The 18,476-nt window shown below is 42.1% G+C and overlaps 1 protein-coding gene across 8 annotated transcripts in view; it reads right to left on the bottom strand.

Annotated features, from left to right (window-relative positions):
- Positions 1 to 1,838: 1,838 nt before the first annotated feature.
- myo9aa (myosin IXAa) overlaps positions 1,839 to 18,476 on the bottom strand; it is a 109,581-nt gene continuing 92,943 nt past the window's right edge. For 5 of the 8 annotated variants that reach the window (XM_058400290.1, XM_058400292.1, XM_058400293.1 and 2 more), the window contains 24 exons: positions 18,123 to 18,245; positions 17,767 to 17,916; positions 16,165 to 16,478; positions 14,358 to 15,827; positions 14,167 to 14,266; positions 13,745 to 13,942; positions 10,972 to 11,075; positions 10,743 to 10,873; positions 10,456 to 10,658; positions 10,252 to 10,368; positions 9,358 to 9,546; positions 8,356 to 8,403; positions 8,147 to 8,258; positions 7,834 to 7,895; positions 7,517 to 7,709; positions 7,279 to 7,407; positions 6,569 to 6,674; positions 6,312 to 6,443; positions 6,054 to 6,177; positions 5,871 to 5,924; positions 5,551 to 5,568; positions 4,031 to 4,230; positions 3,809 to 3,951; positions 1,839 to 2,690 (listed from right to left, as the gene is read on the bottom strand). In XM_058400290.1, coding sequence (XP_058256273.1) covers positions 2,296 to 2,690; positions 3,809 to 3,951; positions 4,031 to 4,230; positions 5,551 to 5,568; positions 5,871 to 5,924; positions 6,054 to 6,177; positions 6,312 to 6,443; positions 6,569 to 6,674; positions 7,279 to 7,407; positions 7,517 to 7,709; positions 7,834 to 7,895; positions 8,147 to 8,258; positions 8,356 to 8,403; positions 9,358 to 9,546; positions 10,252 to 10,368; positions 10,456 to 10,658; positions 10,743 to 10,873; positions 10,972 to 11,075; positions 13,745 to 13,942; positions 14,167 to 14,266; positions 14,358 to 15,827; positions 16,165 to 16,478; positions 17,767 to 17,916; positions 18,123 to 18,245 — 4,815 coding nt within the window. In that variant the 3' untranslated portion in view covers positions 1,839 to 2,295. The remainder of the gene's footprint in view (positions 2,691 to 3,808; positions 3,952 to 4,030; positions 4,231 to 5,550; positions 5,569 to 5,870; positions 5,925 to 6,053; positions 6,178 to 6,311; positions 6,444 to 6,568; positions 6,675 to 7,278; positions 7,408 to 7,516; positions 7,710 to 7,833; positions 7,896 to 8,146; positions 8,259 to 8,355; positions 8,404 to 9,357; positions 9,547 to 10,251; positions 10,369 to 10,455; positions 10,659 to 10,742; positions 10,874 to 10,971; positions 11,076 to 13,744; positions 13,943 to 14,166; positions 14,267 to 14,357; positions 15,828 to 16,164; positions 16,479 to 17,766; positions 17,917 to 18,122; positions 18,246 to 18,476) is intronic. The other 3 variants (XM_058400295.1, XM_058400298.1, XM_058400297.1) reach the window with 2 other exon arrangements.

Below are 18,476 nucleotides of genomic sequence, written 5' to 3'. Positions count from 1 at the left end.
CCTTTCTATCTAGCATTAACTTCTTCAGCAATTTGAGCAACAGTAGCTTGTCTGTTGGATCGGATCACACGGTCCGGCCTTCTCTCCCCACGTACATCAGTGAGCCTTGGCTGTCCATGACCCTGTCGCCGGTCCATCACTGTTCCTTCCTTGGCCCACTTTTGATAGATACTGACCACTGCAGACCGGGAACACCCCACAAGAGCTGCAGTTTTGGAGATGCTCTGATCCAGTGGTCTAGCCATCACAATCTGGCCCTTCGTCAAACTCGCTCAAATCCTTACGCTTGTCCATTTTTCCTGCTTCTAACACATCAACTTTGAGGACAAAATGTTCACCTGCTGCCTAATATATCCCACCCACTAACAGGTGCCATGATGAGGAGATCATCAGTGTTCTTCACTTCACCTGTCAGTGTTCATAATGTTATGCCTGATCGGTATAAATCCATAGTGGGCATTAAAAAAAATGCACTTTTCCAATAACTTTCATTTTACAGCTTTCATTTTAATGAGCTGGGGGGAAAAAGTCTCTTACAATCACTGACATCATTTTCTGGTGTGGTAAGAAACAGTTCTTTAAATGCACTTTATACAGACTTGCACGCACGCACGCACTCGCACATACTCACACACACACACACACACACACACACACACACACACACACACACACACACACACGTGCATAACAGAACCAGAACCCACTGCCGAGGCAGGACCATGCACTGCACTCAGGACGACCCACAGGCGAGAGATCAGAAGTTTAAACACTAGATAAGATAATACGCTTTAATACAATGGGACGTGTTTCACCTGTGTGTTAATGAGGAAAACACAGACTTCAGCATGTGGGCCTTTTGCCTGAATAATACCAAAACGCTGGAAATGAACAGGGAGGTAAGAGAAGAAAAAATAGCACAGTGAGGAGAGAGACGTTTCTCTGCCAGTGAGGTTTAGCAGAAAACACCTCAGATTGCATGGACTGACTCCCATTGTGTGTCAATGTTCATAATATGGGACTTACAGACTATAATCAGAATTTTACAGCTGGCATTTAATAAAGACAGCAGATACTTCCAGGACAATGCTGCAAACATAATCAATATCTAATGGTCTAGAACGGTGTGTACCACATACCGGTAGAGCCTAAATTTTTCTTCATATAGGAGACTAAACAGTGTGGGTTAAGAAGAAAGAACAGCGAGTGAGAGTACTGGCCAGCTTTGGCAAACACTGCACAGGCAACTTCAATAATATGATCAGTGATTTGAGCAAACAGTCACATGCTTTGTTTGTCTGACATGTACTGAATGCTTTAGTCAACAATTAGATGATGTGTATGTAAAAAGGAAAACAGTAGAACAATAGAACCGATGGATGGCTGTTAGGAGGTTACTGATACAGTAGGTTGTGATTTTTTACAGTCTTCATTCAGCTGGGATCCTCTGGCATTAAAACACCAGCTGGCTTGGTCCCTTCGTCGCCGAGATTCCCGTCCAATAGAAAACAAAAAGCAGCGAAAAAACATCAAAAAAAAAAAGTCAAAGTGGTTTTCACATAATTATACACACACATCCACACACCATCACACACTCGCAGCCACTGTCTCACCTCACTTTCCAAAGTGTTCATAACAGGCAAAAAGATAAATATAAGAATTTAACAACCCAGAAATTCACTGGTGTTCCAGCTTTGTACATTTTATGTCACATAATATATTTATAGAGAGATTTATATATATATATATATATATATATATATATATATATATATATATATATATATATATATATATATATATATATATATATATATACACACACACTTTATATTATATATATATATATATATAATATAATCATGTAATTAAAATTTATTAAATAAGCCAGGAAGTGAAATACATACACATATTTATAGAGCACGCTGCTTAACATGGTTATAAAGTGTAAACTTCAAAAGCAGCCAATGGTTTATCTTGGGTTCATGGAGTCTGCACTATGAATGGCCTTGTCTCCTGGCTGAGGAAAGCCGCCTGCAGCCGAGCAATCAAAAAATTTCCCCCCTTAATCACATTATTTTTCTCCTTCTGCCTGTGTTCCTCTCTAATCCTTGACTCAGTAACAGAAAACATCAGTCTTGGACCTGACCCTTTTATTATGTCAGTGGGGTTTTCTCCAACACACTTCTTTTGCCCCTTTATGTCCAGGGCACTTATAGGGACTGTCCTGCTGGCGCAGAGAACGAAGCCTTGGGAGCTGTGGAATAAGCTAATGAGGGAAGACGAGCAGCTACTTCACACCATGAACTCATTGGTGCCGTATAACACTAGCTGCTGTGCTTGAAGGTCCGGGTCTCTGTTCTGCCCCTGGTCATCTGGGGGTCTCTGAGCAGAGTACTTGGCATTGCGCAGCTTCTGCTTGCTTTTCTCAGGGTTGAAAGTGCTATGGCTGCTGAACTGGGGCCTCTCAATGCCATCATGCTCAGGAGAGTCCTGGCTGGACGATGCCAATTTGGTTCGGAGCCGGAGGCGGCGGGATGAAGCAGAAGGCTGCGGGCAGGATGAGGAGATGGAGGAAACGGTGGAGCTGGAGTCTACAGAGTCGAGAGAATCAGGTTGTCTCTGTAGGGTCCTTCTGGTTTTTCCCTGGGATTTCTTGGGTCGGGTGGCAGCTAGCGTGGGGCCTTTTTCTGAAGGAGCATAATGTGGTCAGGGATATATTAACACAAGTAAAAATCAGTAAGTAATAATAATAATAATAATAATAATAATAATAATAATAATAATAAATCACAATCACACTAGGGTGGTACGGAAAAGTAGTCAAGACCTAATTTCTATATATTATACACTGATCAGGCATAACATTATGACCATCTGCCTAATATTGTGTTGGTCTCCCTTTTGCAGTCAAAACAGCCCTGACTCGTCCTGCACTGTGTATTCTGACACCCTTCTATCAGAACCAGCATTAACTTCTTCAGCAATTTGAACAACAGTAGCTTGTCTGTTGGATCGGACCACACGGGCCAGCCTTTGCTCCTCAAGTGCATCAGTAAACCTTGGCTGTCCATGACTGTCACCGGTTCACCACTGTTCCTTTCTTGGACCACTTTTGATAGATACTGACCACTGCAGACCAGGAACACCCCACAAGAGCTGCAGATGCTCTGATCCAGTGGTCTAGCCATCACAATTTGTCCCTTCGTCAAACTCGCTCAAATCCTTATGCTTGTCCTTTTTTCCTGCTTCTCACACATCAACTTTGAGTTGATGAGTCTCAGTGCTCATAATGTTATGCCTGATCTGTATACATGCTCACTACAAAGCATACAAGGTAAAGATATTGTAGCCCTATAATATTTCATTTAATATACAAATACTCTTTTTAGACACAAAAATATATACATAATTATAAATGACATTTATTTAGAGCTAGTTTCAAGTTTCATAGGAAGCATGTTTTCAGAAAAGTACACAAGGTTGCATTCATACATTTTTACCACAGTGAACCCACATGTTTAAGAAGAATAATCAGCGAGCAAAGAAGAAACCAACTTTTAGTTATATATAAGGAGCTTAATGATATGCTCTCAATCATAGATATAAAATCATAGATAAATAAACTACATCTATACTAGCTTGAACCCAGAGGTCACCATGTTACTATGATTACAGTGTGCATGCTGCAGGAGTAGTTGTTATTTAATTTCCCATCTGGCCACTAGAGTCAGCATCTGTTCTTTACCAAAATAATTAAAAGCTTGTGTTTGTTTTTTTTTTTTACTAAATAACTCCTGAGACATACCTGAGAAATCAGAGACGGCACCTTCAGAGTCTATGTTCAGGTTCTCGGAGCTGTCAGCCGTTCCGATAGACGCCTCAGACTCCAAAGTCTCATCGTCTGACGCTCGAGGCTCCAGAGACAGCATCTCGTACGTCAGCTCCTCTCTACAGAGAGAGAAACATGTCAGATTTTCAAATATATCCCACTTAAACGTTTATCGTTTCCTCTTGACTGCACACTCACTTCTCTTTCTGCAGATTCTCGATCTGTTCAGTCAGCACTCTTTCTTCTTGCTCCATGGCGACATGCTGCTCCGTCACCTCGGTGTCTCTGATGGTGTCCTCATCTTCGCTCTCCTCCATAATCTCGGGGGCGAAGGGAGAGCGAGGGCTCACCGGAGGAGACGGTGAGGGATATCCGAGCTTACGTGATCGCCCCTTACCCTGACGAGTACAAAACACAGTCTTGTTAGGTGTCTTGGATGTATTCGGTCACCTGAGTTATTTTACATGTCCAGCAGCACTAAGTGTCGGCCAGCGAAATTATAGTTTCAGATATATTGTTTCTGTACTTCACTATCTATGAAGAATAGAAGTGCATTATTAATGAATCACAGAGGTTACTGTAATACAATTAAACCCTTTATTTATGCAGCTCTATATGTAGTTCCAGTAAAGCCTGGCTAGCCCTAATAGTGAAAATGGACAAAATTACATTTGGTTTCATTCTGACTCCAGTAAAGAAGCACCACGGACATTCGACAACTGCTCAGGCTCATGTCCAGTTCAATGCCCAACAACTACACTATATTGGCAAAGTTTTTCAGGGGTTGGGCTCGGCCCCTTAGTTCCAGTGAAAGGAACTCTTAATGCTTCAGCATACTAAGACATTTTTGATAGTTTCATGCTCCCAACTTTGTGGGAACAGTTTGGGGCTGACCCCTTCCTGTTCCAACATGACTGCACACCAGTGCACAAAGCAAGGTCCATAAAGACATGGATGAGTGAGTTTGGTGTGGAGGAACTTGACTGGCCTGCACAGAGTCCTGACCTCAACCTGATAGAACACCTTTGGGATGAATTAGAGTGGAGACTGCGAGCCAGGCCAAAACCTAGCACTTCTGGGAAGGCTTTCCACAAGGTTTAGGAGTGTGTTTATGGGAATTTTTGACCATTCCACTAGAAATGCATTTGTGAGGTCAGGCACTGATGTTGGACAAGAAGGCCTGGATTTATGGACCTCGCTTTGTGCACTGGTGTGCAGTCATGTTGGAACAGGAAGGGGTCATCCCCAAACTGTTCTCACAAAATTGGGAGCATGAAACTGTCCAAAATGTCTTGGTATGAAGCTGAAGCGTTAAGAGTTCCTTTCACTGGAACTAACAGCCCGAGCCCAACCCCTGAATTCCAAAACTTGTGTCCCAAAACTTTTGGCAATATAATGTAGCCAGCTATTCTCATAGCTCGCAACATTTTAGATATCGTTAAGCAGACTGCCTGCCTTTAAAGACCATATTTTTTTAAAACTGTCTCCTTACCCATCATGATCTATGCAGAAAGGCTAGACAAGAGAAAGTGTAAAAAAAATAAATAATAATCACTGCTTCTGGTGAACTGTTTCTACTTGGGTTTTTTTTTGTAGCTATGAAAGTATGATATAAGCAGAAAATGAGGAAAGTCATTTTCATAGTCCATCACAAAGTCCACACTGAAAGCACTATGGAAAACAAACACCAACACAAACATACACATATTATAGGTTACCTTTCTTGCTGCATTGGCCTGCATGTTGTCAGTTTAAAAAAGAAAGAGACAGCAGTGTAAAAAAAAAGAGCTAATAAAATAAATACGGTATTCAACAGGACACAGAACAGAAAGATAAAACACGACTAAGGACGAATGCCCACCCACACTGCCGCAATGTGACCGAGTGAAACGTGCCAGTGGAAGTGATCTGACTGAGTGAGGACACAGATAGACTGGAGTGGTGTGATGATGGTGACAGAGACCACACAGTGCTGGGACTTGACCAATGAGGAGTGCTACAGAATGGCTGGAGTGAGGCATACAGAGTGAGTACGTACCGCCGCTGCACTGCGGGTTATGCTCATAAACCTAACTGCGATTACTACGGGCTTCTGGATTAGAGAGCAGAGGGGATATGAGAGAACGGGGTTAGAGGGATACGATAGAGCAAATTCAGGGTAAAGGTGTAGAGGTGTGTTGGGTCTCAGTGGTGCCATCTGCCGTGTTTCTCTTTTACTCACCATAGACCTGCGAATGATGGTCAAGCGACTCTTTGCTTTACTCTCAGCAAACTCCAGAGTGTTGATGTCCTTTAGTCGAGCTTTGTACTTGTTCATCTGCTCGCAAATGATCAGTTCTACACATCTGTAAAACACACATATACAATGACATTTGGAGTACGGACAACACAGGCTGGAAAGTATATGCAGTTGGAAAAAAAATGACCAGTGAAACAGCAAAGTGCTAATAAAATTCACTCGAATGCATGCTGAACATACGCTGTGGTTTTGCTGATGTCCTGAACACTCTGCAGGGGGTCGATCGTGTCCGGGCACCGCAAGATACAGGGAGCAAAGACAATGGCCAGTGCATTGGCAGACATCCGGTTGGTCTCTTCTTGCAGAGCAATCCTGTAAAAAAAATACCCATGAACTGATGTGAAGGTACATATGCAGGACGTACGATGGATATCTATCAGCTGCTTTGAGGAGGATACGAATTTACACAAGTACAGGATGATTAAGGAGTCTCTCACCTGACCAAGTGGAAGATCAGCCTTTCGAGAGTGTTCAGGTGAGTTCTGCTGAGCTGATCGATCACAGAGTACACTCCTCGTACCACCTCCTTTTTGTCTTGAAGGCCTGATCAAGTATACAAACATTTATTTTTGTTCTGCTTACTAGAACTGTGAGCGAGAGGGATTTTGCATCCTGTTTGTGTAATTATTTACCAGTTTTTGCCACTCAGTAATAAATTAAGAACATCCCACAGTATCAATCAATCAATACTTTATTTATATAGCACTTAACAACTACAAATTGACCAAAGTGCTTTACAAAACAAATAAAGAAGTCAAACAATACGAAATGTGAACTCTACACAAGCTGTTAGAGTAAAAAATAAACCTGTAAAATTAAGAAATTACGATAATTAAGAAACAGACAATAAAAAAGAAAGCATAAAACATCATATTAAGAATATAGTGCAAGAGCATCAAGAATATATCAACTACATCAACAGTATCAACTTTTAACCAGTTCCAGGGCATTCAAGTCCTAATGTAAGACCTGGAATTATTTTAATCCAGACCCTTGTGCTGTAGAATTAATTTGATTTTAATAATATATATTTTAATAATTGTCTTGGATGGAATAACTCTTTGTTTAGTTTCATGTTAAAAAGGATTAATTACAACTCTTCTAAAAGAAAAGATTTGCCTACAGCTAAGCCAGTGTAATCACTTACCCATGGCTCTTAGAAATTCCTCATACAGTTCAAAGGTCAGAAGGGGATTGGGCAAATCACGCAGCCACTGCTTGAAAACACTGGCGATGACATGGATGTTATAGTCATCCAAGTTTGTACTGCTCACATCTGTACAACAATAATAACAAAATAAAGAGAGACAAAAACAGATCACGTTATTCATTAGAAATGATGGTGATTAGTGATGGCTCAGCTCTCTCGAGTAAGGACACCCTACCTGTGTCCAGACCCTGTTTTAGTTCCTTGATTTTATTGGCGGAGCCAGATTTCCTGTAGATGCCTTCTGTGTAGAGGCCATGCATCTCGATATAGTTAATGAGCTTCTCTACCACCAGAGGTACTGAGCGGTCATCGTGGGTCAAACGGGACACATCCACACCAAACTGCCTTGATGAAAGCTCTGGATCATACTACTCAAAAACACACACACACAAAACAATTATAACTTTCTATAGACCCTGTACAACTTGATATTGGATATGGACAGTCAGAGTAGCAAGTGAAAATTCCAAGTTGCATGTAATAAATCCTTACCTTCTTGCTACACTTGCTGATTGTCTTCAGACAGCACTTTCTGTGGCAAGCATACCGGCATACTACACACGAAACAGACATCTTAATAATTCTCATATTTCATCTAATCTCATGTCTCATGCACATCATACAGAAAGGTCACACAGTGTAAGAACATGGACCATCACATCCTGCCTGACATAACCAGACTATTCAAGAAACGGAACATAAAGGGCTTACGGAAGACACAAGCTTGGCGATAAATTAGTTTAGAGTAAACTAGGGTCGTGGCAAATGTTAGTGAGGTGTCTCGAGGCAGAGGGCACAAACTCACGCTTGCAGACGCATGCTCTGTCCATCATCCATATGAGGGAGGAGCAGAACTCGCAGTATGTGGGGATGCTGTACTGAGTGGACTTAAAGATATGGCCATTGTGTTCCTCTACCTGTTTAAAAAAAACCATTAAGCAAAAAAATTAAAACAAAACAAAAATGAATAGTTTATTGCAAGGCCAATAATAAACAGGCTGTGAGCATACTCACAATGTCAGTGTCCTTTTTCCTCCTCTTCTTTCGATCTGGCTTGATGACCTGGGATATGGAATCAAAATCTTGTAATTAGAACATTTCATTGCAACAACTAATCAGCATCATATCACACCACAAGTGATGAAGATCTGCGAATCAGTTACCTTCAAGTGTTTTTGTTGACATGCTACAGCATTTTCTTAACATATACGCATACGCTATATTGCCAGATGTTTGTGGATACCTAACCACCAATCCTTGGTGAACATCCTATTCTATATTTAATATTGTTACTATAAGAGCCTCTACACTTCTGGGAAGGATATCCACAATATTTTGGAGAGTGGTTGCAGGGATATGAGCATTCAGCCACAAGAATATTAATGAAGTCAGGTTGAGTGAGAAGGTAGGGGTTAAAGTCAGAGCTCTGTGCAGGACACTTGAGATTTTTCATGACAACTTTGGCAACCATGTCTTCATGGAGCTCGCTTTGTCACAATGGAACTTTTTTTCCTATACAGTTGTGCGCATTCGACTTTGTGGCAACATTTTTGGGAGGAAGTGTATGGAGGTGTGATGGTCAAGTGTCCAAACCTTTGGCCACATAATGTATATTTTGATACATGTTGCATGTCAGGTCTCTACCCTGCATTTGCTTTACATGGAAGGCGCTTGGACTTGATCCCTGATTACAGAGACTGAAAACTAAAGCGTCAATTCGAGACAACGTGATTTAGTTAGCAACACACCCAGTGGAGCCTTTGTTTGTTTTAGCCTTCAGAGATTGAAATGCAGCTGTGCATCAGCTGTATGAAGGAAAAAAAAGTATGGCTGGGTAAAGTATGTAATACAGTGACCTTACACTAGTCTGTGTATCTGATAGTGGCTAATAACTGCAGTTAGGTGCCTGTTAATTGAGCCTAATAAGTGTTAGCTGATTGAAATTCTATCTTTCAATAAATATTTGTACTATTATCTATCAAAGAATAATGGACTTGTGACAGAAATGAGCAGTACCCTGTTCATGGTGCTGTCCAGTGGCTTGTACTCGGTCATGAACTCATCTAAGAACACTTTGAATGTGTTCACCCATACTCGGACGGGTGACACGCTCCAGTCTCTTTGCTCCTGACGCATGGTCTTCTCCAGGATCTGCTCGAACAATGCATGCAGGTCTTTATAGCGTATACTCTTCCCATCATCCATCTGCACAAAAAAATAGTAATAAAACAAACAAACAAACAAAAGAGATCAGGCACAGAAGCCAATAATACAAAAAGTGCAGAATTGTGTATCCCAAGGGGACAAAAAGGAATACATGATGTGTTGAAAATTTCTGGTGTTCCTTCATGACAAATAAAAAACAACAAATGAACAATTAGTGTTAGTTATAAACAATATCAAAATGATATATTGGCAAATATTTGTTTTACATTCCAAAACTTTGCTATGGGATGAATTATAGCGGAGACTGCGAGCCAGGCTTTCTTGTCCAACATCGGTGCCTGACCTCACAAATGCACTTATGGTCAAAAATTCCCATAAACATTGTGGAAAGCCTTCCCAGAAGCTGTTATAGCTGCAAAGGGTGGGGCAATGTATATTACATTCATGTGCATGTAAACTGACCAATCAAACCTACCATTTTAAAATGTCTGTGTAATTTAAATGTTAGTTATTATAGAAAGAGTGTATGGACAATATCAATATAAAGTGTTATGGACATTATGTAACCATTTCTTAAACTGATCTATCCTGACTGGATTAATGGTACCACGTTCTTTACACTGAAATTCCACAGCTACATCACTGTGTAATTGAATAAAAACAGAAAAAGTGGCACAAATGTGAAAGACCTTACTCAAACATGATATCACTGTTTAACAGAGGCGTGTTATATTAATTACTCACAGCCAAAGCGGTGGAATAGGAGTTGAAAATGTTCACACGGAATTCCTTTAGCGCCTTTTTAAACACAACATCCACCAGCGTGTCTTTCTTACTGTCCTCCGTGTCTAGATCGGCAATCTGTGAAAAATTAGGTGCTCAGCACGACATTGGCACTTTTTATGTTTATTTTTTAAAGAGTCTGTATAGTGTTAACCGTCTCGGTACCTTCTTCATGAGGAACTCGTTCATACTCCTGTAGTCATTGGTACATGTGAGGATCTGCAGTTCGTCGTTCTGCCACTGGGCGGGCTCGAGAGCTGAGCTGCTGATTTTCACGCTGCGCCGCCGCTTCATTTTGGGCGAGGGCTCCTTGTTCTCCTTGAACTCTGGTAGGGAGTCAGGGCTATGAGGAGGGGATAAGCACTCCCCTGGACAAAAAAAAAAGTCTTTAAGACTTCCTGTATACAAGAAAACATTTTTTTTTTGTAACATTTAAGTTAACATCATCTCACCTTCAGCCATGAGGAGTGCAGTATCAGGATAATCCCCATCTAGAGACTCACCAGCATGCATCAATCTGTCTCTGGATGATTTCTTCTCTCCCTGCTTGGTCTTTCCCCAGAACCTCATCTTCCCCCGAACCCTGATATTATTTGGGAAAGTTTGGGTTTGTTACTTGCAAACGAAAAAAAAAAAAAAAAAACCGTTTGGGGAAAAAATAAGAGAAGATTAGATTCCAACCTTCCATCTCCTTGTGAAATCTTTCTCAGGGAGTCAGTCTTGCCGAGATCCCCAGAAGACATGGCTTTATGCATGGTCCGCTTTTCATCGTTGAATAAGGATGGCTGAGAAATGACAAAGCAGTTCAGTTTAAACAGATAAACTCTTCTGTTGTTTGCGTCTTTGGGTCACGTTAATATGGAAATGTTATTTCATCATCAGATACGTTTAGCTCTTCACATACATGGAGAAAATGAATCCTATTTCATCAAACAATTCTATACCATGAAATTTACAGATTCTCACTAGCTTATTAATATACAGATCAGTATAACAACCACTGTGATCTACTGCATCTGTAGTGCATGTATGATTAAGACAGGAATGTCAATGTGTCTAAGGACAGCTTATTTCAGTTTATATATTTATTATTTATACATGACCAAATAATGCAAAATCTAAGACTGACAGACATAAGAGAAAGTCTTATTAATGTTGTTCTTGCATACTTTTAGCTTAGAATGAATTAAAAAGCAATTCTGGATACTGAAAATTGAGGAATGTCCGTGTTAATTCAATTGATTAGATTTAGAACTTTATATATACACAATATTGCCAAAAGTTTTGGGACACCCGTCCAAATCATTGAATTCAGGTGTTGCATTTCAGGGGTTGGGCTCGGCCCCTTAGTTCCAGTAAAGCCTAGTTCACACTACAGGATTTTAAGCCCGATTTAATCACGATTTGCAAATTAACGAGCTCGCCGACAGATCAGGCTGTGATCGTGGGAAAATCAGCGGGTGATCAGCGCTCGGCAATCTTTGTGTGTGAACTACTCAACGACGCATCAAAGAGGCTCGCTGACGCGTCGCTGACACCTCGCAGACAAAATCCAGATATCTGGCATGTTAAATATCTGGGACGGTCGGCCGACTCAACATCACGTGGTGTCAATTGTAGCTACGACCTCCAGCCAATGAGAGCGCAAGTCAACAGAGTTGAGAGTTGTTGTCAGATCATGTGGTATGCGACCCCCTCTTGTGGATCATTTACGAAGCGTCGCGTAGTGTGAACACCACAAGGACAAAAAGACATACAGTGAAGTCATGTAGTCTGAACAGCAAAGCGATCTGCCCACGGTCTTGTAGTGTGAACTAGCCTTAAAAGGAACTCTTAATGCTTCAGCTTCATACCAAGACATTTTGGACATTTTCATGCTCCCAACTTTGTGGGAACAGTTTGGGGATGACCCCTTCCTGTTCTAACATGACTGCACACCAGTGCACAAAGCAAGCTCCATAAAGACATGGATGAGTGAGTTTGGTGTGGAGGAACTTGACTGGCCTGCACAGAGTCCTGACCTCATCCTGATAGAACACCTTTGGGATGAATTAGAGAGGAGATTGCAAGCCAGACCTTCTCATCTAACATCAGTGCCTGACCCCACAAATGCGCTTCTAGAGGAATGGTCAAAAATTCCCAGAAGAGCTGAAGCCGTTATAGCTGCAAAGGGCGGGTCAACTCCATATTACATTCATGAGCATGTAAATTGACCAATGTGTGACCAATGAAATGGTCAAAATGTCTTGGTATGCTGAAGCATTAAGAGTTCCTTTCACTGGAACTAAGGGGCCCAACCCCTGAATTCAATGATTTTGGGTGTCCCAAATCTTTTGGCAATATAGTGTTCAAATAATTTTGACTAAAAAAAAAAAAAAAAAAAAAACATCTATAAGAGCAGATTTCAGTGACACCTAAAATCATCCACCTTGGAGAGAAATGTAGACATTATGTACGGATTTAAAACACACTGCTCTTTTTCTTTCCTGATCAGAATTAAAGAACATTTTAAGTGATGAACTAAAAAACAAACTAAATACACCTTTTTTAACAAACCATCCCACACAAAGTAATAAACTACTGTCCTTAGACTTTGCATTGTGGAGTAAACAAGTTCTTTTCTGTCAAAATTCTTTAATAATTCTTTCTAATAATAATCCACACACACTACAGAAGAAAACATTTATGGCATTTGGTATATGCTTTTATCCATAGCATCTTAAATTACTGGCATACCCATCATACATAAATACAATGAGAGGAACATTTGCAACAAAAAGTGCAAGAGCAATCGAAGACCAGATAAGAGATGGTGAGAGGCTGTGAACAAATCTACAAGGGAAAAGGAAGGGCAGAGGAGACACCAGAGACGTCCTGCTCCTGGCGCTTAGAGGAAACTACCGGTGAAGACAGAGAAAGAGCCGGTGCCTAAAGAGCATGCAGTGATCATTATTCTGGGTGCTGAGACAGTGAGACAATCTCTGGACAACGCAGACTGTAGGCCACCCAGAGCTACAGTGACTGTTACTGCCTAATCTAGTGCAATGATCAGAATAGCAAGCGTATTGTGGGTTAAAACGTGGAACGTGTTTTTACAGTCAGAAGCAGAAACACACTTGGTTTCATCAACATCTGTGTGGCTGAGGCTGCGTTTTAATGTCTGTGAGACAATTTATGGAAATCTAACAAACGATGTGAGAAATCGTTCGGCTTGACTGCCGTATTAACGCGGAGAATGTTAAAATAAAGATTCTGCCATCACAGATGAGGATGATTTGCAAGATATGTTTCCCCAGATTACAGTATACACTGTGAAGTCCACAGTGCTGCAGCTCTTTAAGTGGTGAGTACAGAGGTCTATGAGATTCTGTAGGTTAGCTGTAGAGAGAAACCACGCTGTCGGGTCAGGCGCCGTAAGAGAGCCTGTTTTGGGAAGCGTGGACCGTTTAATTACCATTTCAGAGTCACTGTGACATGCGTCTAGTGTCCCCCCCTCAGAGTCCTGCTTGGGGAGGGGTGGGCCAAAAGACAGAGGGGTCTCATCGTACTCTTCCTCCTCTGACTCCCCCTCCCCTGGAGGATTTGAACCACGGGTCAGGAAGTCTGAGCGTGTCCGCGCCATGCGGGCTTTTTTATGGCCTGGTCTGGCAACCTGATCAACCAAAATAATAACAACACAAGTAAAAAACGCTCCTGTGACAACGCCACTGTGCGAGCAGGTGCTCCTGTGGTCCAAGATGGTCTCTCCTTACATTACGTACACAAATGCACATGTGAGTAATAATAAAAACAAATTCCTGAGGATTTGAAAGGCTATACCAAGCTGGTGGTGTCAAATGTAACACTAATTTGCTTACGATTCATTTTTTTCCTCACCTCACGAACTTTCAAAGGCTTCAAGGATTTGCTTTCGGAAATTCTGGCCTCCTTCTGAGCTCCCGCCGACTTCCCTGTACCGCTTAATTCCTTTTCAAACCTGCAACACAGTCAGTCATTAAGTTTCCACTAAATTAGTTTCTACACATTCTGAATGACAGCATGTTATTTATGGAGAGTCCAGCGCTTACTTCGAGACGGAAACCTTGTCTTTGGGGGAGAAAAAAAATTCTCCATGTCTCTCAGTCATGTTAACGTTAACACTTGAGGTAGGTGGTTTCTTAAGGGCTTCTTTGGCCGCACCTTCTTGAGATTCTAAGGTGAGTTTTGGAGACCATCCATCTGACACATTCTGTTTGTCCTTTGGTCTTTCTCTTGTATGGGATTGCGAACCCGGTTTCTCTTGAGTTTTAAGTGAGGAGATGAGATCGGGCTCTGGCTGTGCTTTAGGAGGACTCCTCTCTGTGGTCTTTCCGGATCTTTCTTGCCTACCTTGCTCAATCCTCTGCAAGGCCTCACCCCGCTGCTTTTCAAACATGTCTCTCTCAAACTGGGCGAAGTGCTTGCGTTGTTTCTCCAGGATCTCCTTCTGCTGCCGGATCTGCTCCATCATCTCCCTCTCGTCCCGCTGCTGCTGATGCTTCTGCCGCTCCTGTTTGGCCTCGTTGAGCTTCTCCAGCCTCTCCAGCATGGACCGGGTGGTGTTTTCACCCTGTGCCGGACTTGATGGCTCACTGGTCTGAGCAGAACTGTCTCTTACTTCTGGTGGCTTCAAATCTGCTACTTCAAGCATGGGTTCCTTCTGCATGCTAATCACAACAACTACTGGTCTGCGGGAAGACTCCCTACTGGCCTTTACTTGCATTTCTGGACTCTGATGTTGTGAGGTGGACGAGTCTATACTAGACTTTGCAAATATAGAGCTGTTCTCTAGTGGAGGAGTGTAGAAAGTAGGAAGGGAGTTCTCCAGTTTAGGCAAAGCAGGAAGATTGTCTTGTTTAGCTTTGGGACTGTTAGACAGAGCACCAGTTGCAAGAGGTTCGAGAGGAAATGGAAGCTTGGGGCTGCTGGGGAGCACTTCATGCTGGGGTGGAGTTGAAAATGAAGAGTTACTATCACCTGCTTCATCACATGGCACTTTTTCTTTGGCATAGTCATCCATACTAACCAGCTCAAAGCTTCCTTTAGAGCTTTGGCTATCTGGAGTGCCTTGGGGCGAGAGAGCACCATCATTGGCAAGCTCCATAGACCAACGTCTGTCCTCAGAAGGAGACGTTCCTCCTGTGGAACGCACCTTAAGTAGCTCCAGGCTAAACTTGGCCTGCTCTAACTCTCGCATGCGCCGACTCTCTCTCTTGGCCCGTGTTTTTAGGTTGGAGTCGTCAAACGGGCGCGGTCTCTCTCTGATCACCACTTGAGCTTGCGGCTGTGCTTCTGCCTCTTCTCCTCGTATCCGTTTGTCCTTCAGATGCAGCTCCTCCTGAGGTGCCTCGACCTCACGGGGTCGCTGGAAGCTCCTCTCCCGCTCCTCATAAGAACGGTCCTCCCACATGCTCACATCCAGACCCATGATCTTTAGTTTTTCTTCCTCTGACGATGGGCTTGTTTGTCCATTCAGCAGCTGTGTCTCCTTCAACTTCTGCTCTCTCAGTTCTCGGAACCTACATATTTGAAAGATAGACTGCTGAAAGCTACTCATGAAGTTACACTGATTGAATTCTTACTCGCATGAAAAAAACAAAACAAAAAAACATGGATGGAATAAATATTTACCCGACTGAAACAGGACCAAAACAACTTGACACTTCTCCCAACAAACTGCTCCTGCTTAAGTGCTGGAGTGTTTGTGTAAATCAGGAGATTTGTGCTTGGCTGACTACCAGTAAGAACTAGGCATGAAAAAGCTTAGGCCATGGATTGGACTGATCCAGGATATTTTAGGGTCCAGTATAACGTGCCTAAACAAAGCCGCTCTCTGTAGTGAGAGAAGTTGCTTACCTCTGCCTTGCCAAAAAGCCTCGACATGCTGCTTGGAAAAGAATGACGATGTGACGACGGTGGATGTACTGCTCTCTGGCCTTGTAGCTTCTCCAGGCAGCCTGGATCATGACGGCAGCTTGACCGCGTCTATACAAGCACAGTCTCCAGTTCCTTTGGATTACCACTACTGCTTCCTTCCATAGCAAGAATCTGCGGCGCTCTTGGAAACCTCTCCAAGCTGACTGAATGCAGATTGCCGCTCCCTGTCTGACATTATTGTCATACTTCAGCTGCTCGTCTCTTTGCTTGGCCTGGCAGCTCCTCCACCAGTCCTGTACATAAAGAGAAATAGTGTGTGAGGTCTGGCGAATGAAACTCTGCAGTCAGCCTTAGGGTGCTTTGAAACAGACAGTGCTGAGCCCATTCGAAGTGAACCCTAGTGAAGCTTGTTTAAGAAAGTGAGAACACAAACGAAAATAACCGCTCCGGGAAATTCTGAGCGAGGTTCCAGTCCGGTTCCAACTGACCTCTAGATTAATTCAATTACAGCGAGAAGGCATTTTAACTCTGAATCAGCCCGACTACAGGATATGAATCAAATATGCCATGTGTTTTGGGTTTCACCAGCATTTTTCTGTAGATGGGAGCTGTGGTGTGCAAACTGAGCCAAAGGGCTGAGCTGCAAACTCTAGAAAAGCAACGTCTCCTGGATGTTTGGAAATAAAATAGTGGATGCAAAATAATATTTCAGGCTAATTCTTTACTTATGTAGTACTTTATGATGCACTGACTCCATGCTCTCCATAACTGGGTGATTTTTCATGTGCACCTGACAAAGATCTGGTCAGAAATATTGCAGATATTTTCAGCCCTACAAACCCCTTAGCCATGTTTATGTTGTTGCTTTTGGTGCACAGAATTTTGTGCAGTGTGAAACTAAACTAAACCAAGTAGCCAACAAAAAAATGAATTCATTTATACTGCGAGTCAGGATCTGCAAACAGACTAATAGATATAAAACCATTTCATCCGAGTTGCACAAACATCTAATTACGTTTTATTACTATTTATAGAAAGGAATTATAGATGGATATCATGTTTGTGTTGAAATAAATCTTCTTCCAGCAGTCCGTTAGGGACTATAATTTAGAAAAGAAATTGAATTAAATGCATTAATGTCTAAATGAAATATGAGTGAAATGTTTCAAATGATTTGATTGCTCAAAGGATTGCCATTATAATAACACATCACTCTGAAATGGTTTTCATTGCCAGTACATTATTTACATTTCCATAGATCCTTTCGCCAACTTTAGGTTGCGGCACTGAACATATTTATTTTTGATCCTTCGAGCAAAGCTGCACCACATGTTCTCCTAAATGAGCTAAATGAGCAGGAACTGAGCTACTGAAAAGCTAAACAGCACAGAACTACCAAAAATATTGTTTCAGTATTACACAGACACAAGGAGCCAACAGATCAGTCAACCCAATTCTTGAATAAACACAAGAGCGATTTTAGAGTATAGAAAATGGATCATCATGCCTACAGCACTGGAGAAATCTTTGTTGTATATGAGGTAGAAGATATATTTTTCTTTTTAGAGATATGAGCAGTACCTGTATGAGGCAGGCGGCATGTTTCATCCTGAGAAAACTCTTCCTCTCCCGCACGGCTCGAAAGCGGCGCTGTAGATTGACTGTCCTCCGCAGCACCTCCTGATGGAGCCGATCCTGCAGCCTCTGGCGTGCTGCCTCACGCATGAACACCTGACACACACACACACACACACACACAATGTTAGTGACAGTGCATACAACACATCCTCTAGGAATGTGACTAATAAAAGTGAGTTGTGTGTGTCATGCTTCAGTTAGGGATTGTTGTCAGTTGGAGGCCTGGTTCACTTCAATTAAATTCCACTACAGTAATGGATTCATTGCATTCATTGGATGTTTAAAAGGTGGAGTCGTACCATTGTGCGGCCCACTTGAAAGCCTTCAGGAACGAGGTCCACCTGGAAGAGGTAGTTCCTGATGTCCTGCTGTTTGGCCTGTAGGTCCTCGGGTAGCATCACGCGAAAGTGCCGTACAAACTCCTGATGGGACATGGGAGAAAATTAGCCTGTTTAAAAGACATTATAAGTATGACTTCCAGCTGTTCCCCTGCAGCGAATATTAGACACATTGAAAGCAGTTAAGATGATTAGAAAAACATTCATCTTATTGCTGAAGGAACACAAGCCTCCTTCTCTGAAGGCTACAGGGGGTGGGCAGCATGGGAAACAGATGCTCTGTGTATGTAATTATTCTAAGCCACATTCATAACG

The sequence above is a fragment of the Hemibagrus wyckioides genome, linkage group LG10 (assembly GCF_019097595.1).
Source record: "Hemibagrus wyckioides isolate EC202008001 linkage group LG10, SWU_Hwy_1.0, whole genome shotgun sequence".
Classification (NCBI taxonomy): domain Eukaryota; kingdom Metazoa; phylum Chordata; class Actinopteri; order Siluriformes; family Bagridae; genus Hemibagrus; species Hemibagrus wyckioides.
Note: the sequence above shows the minus strand (reverse complement) of the source record. Positions and strands in the feature narration are given on the sequence as shown.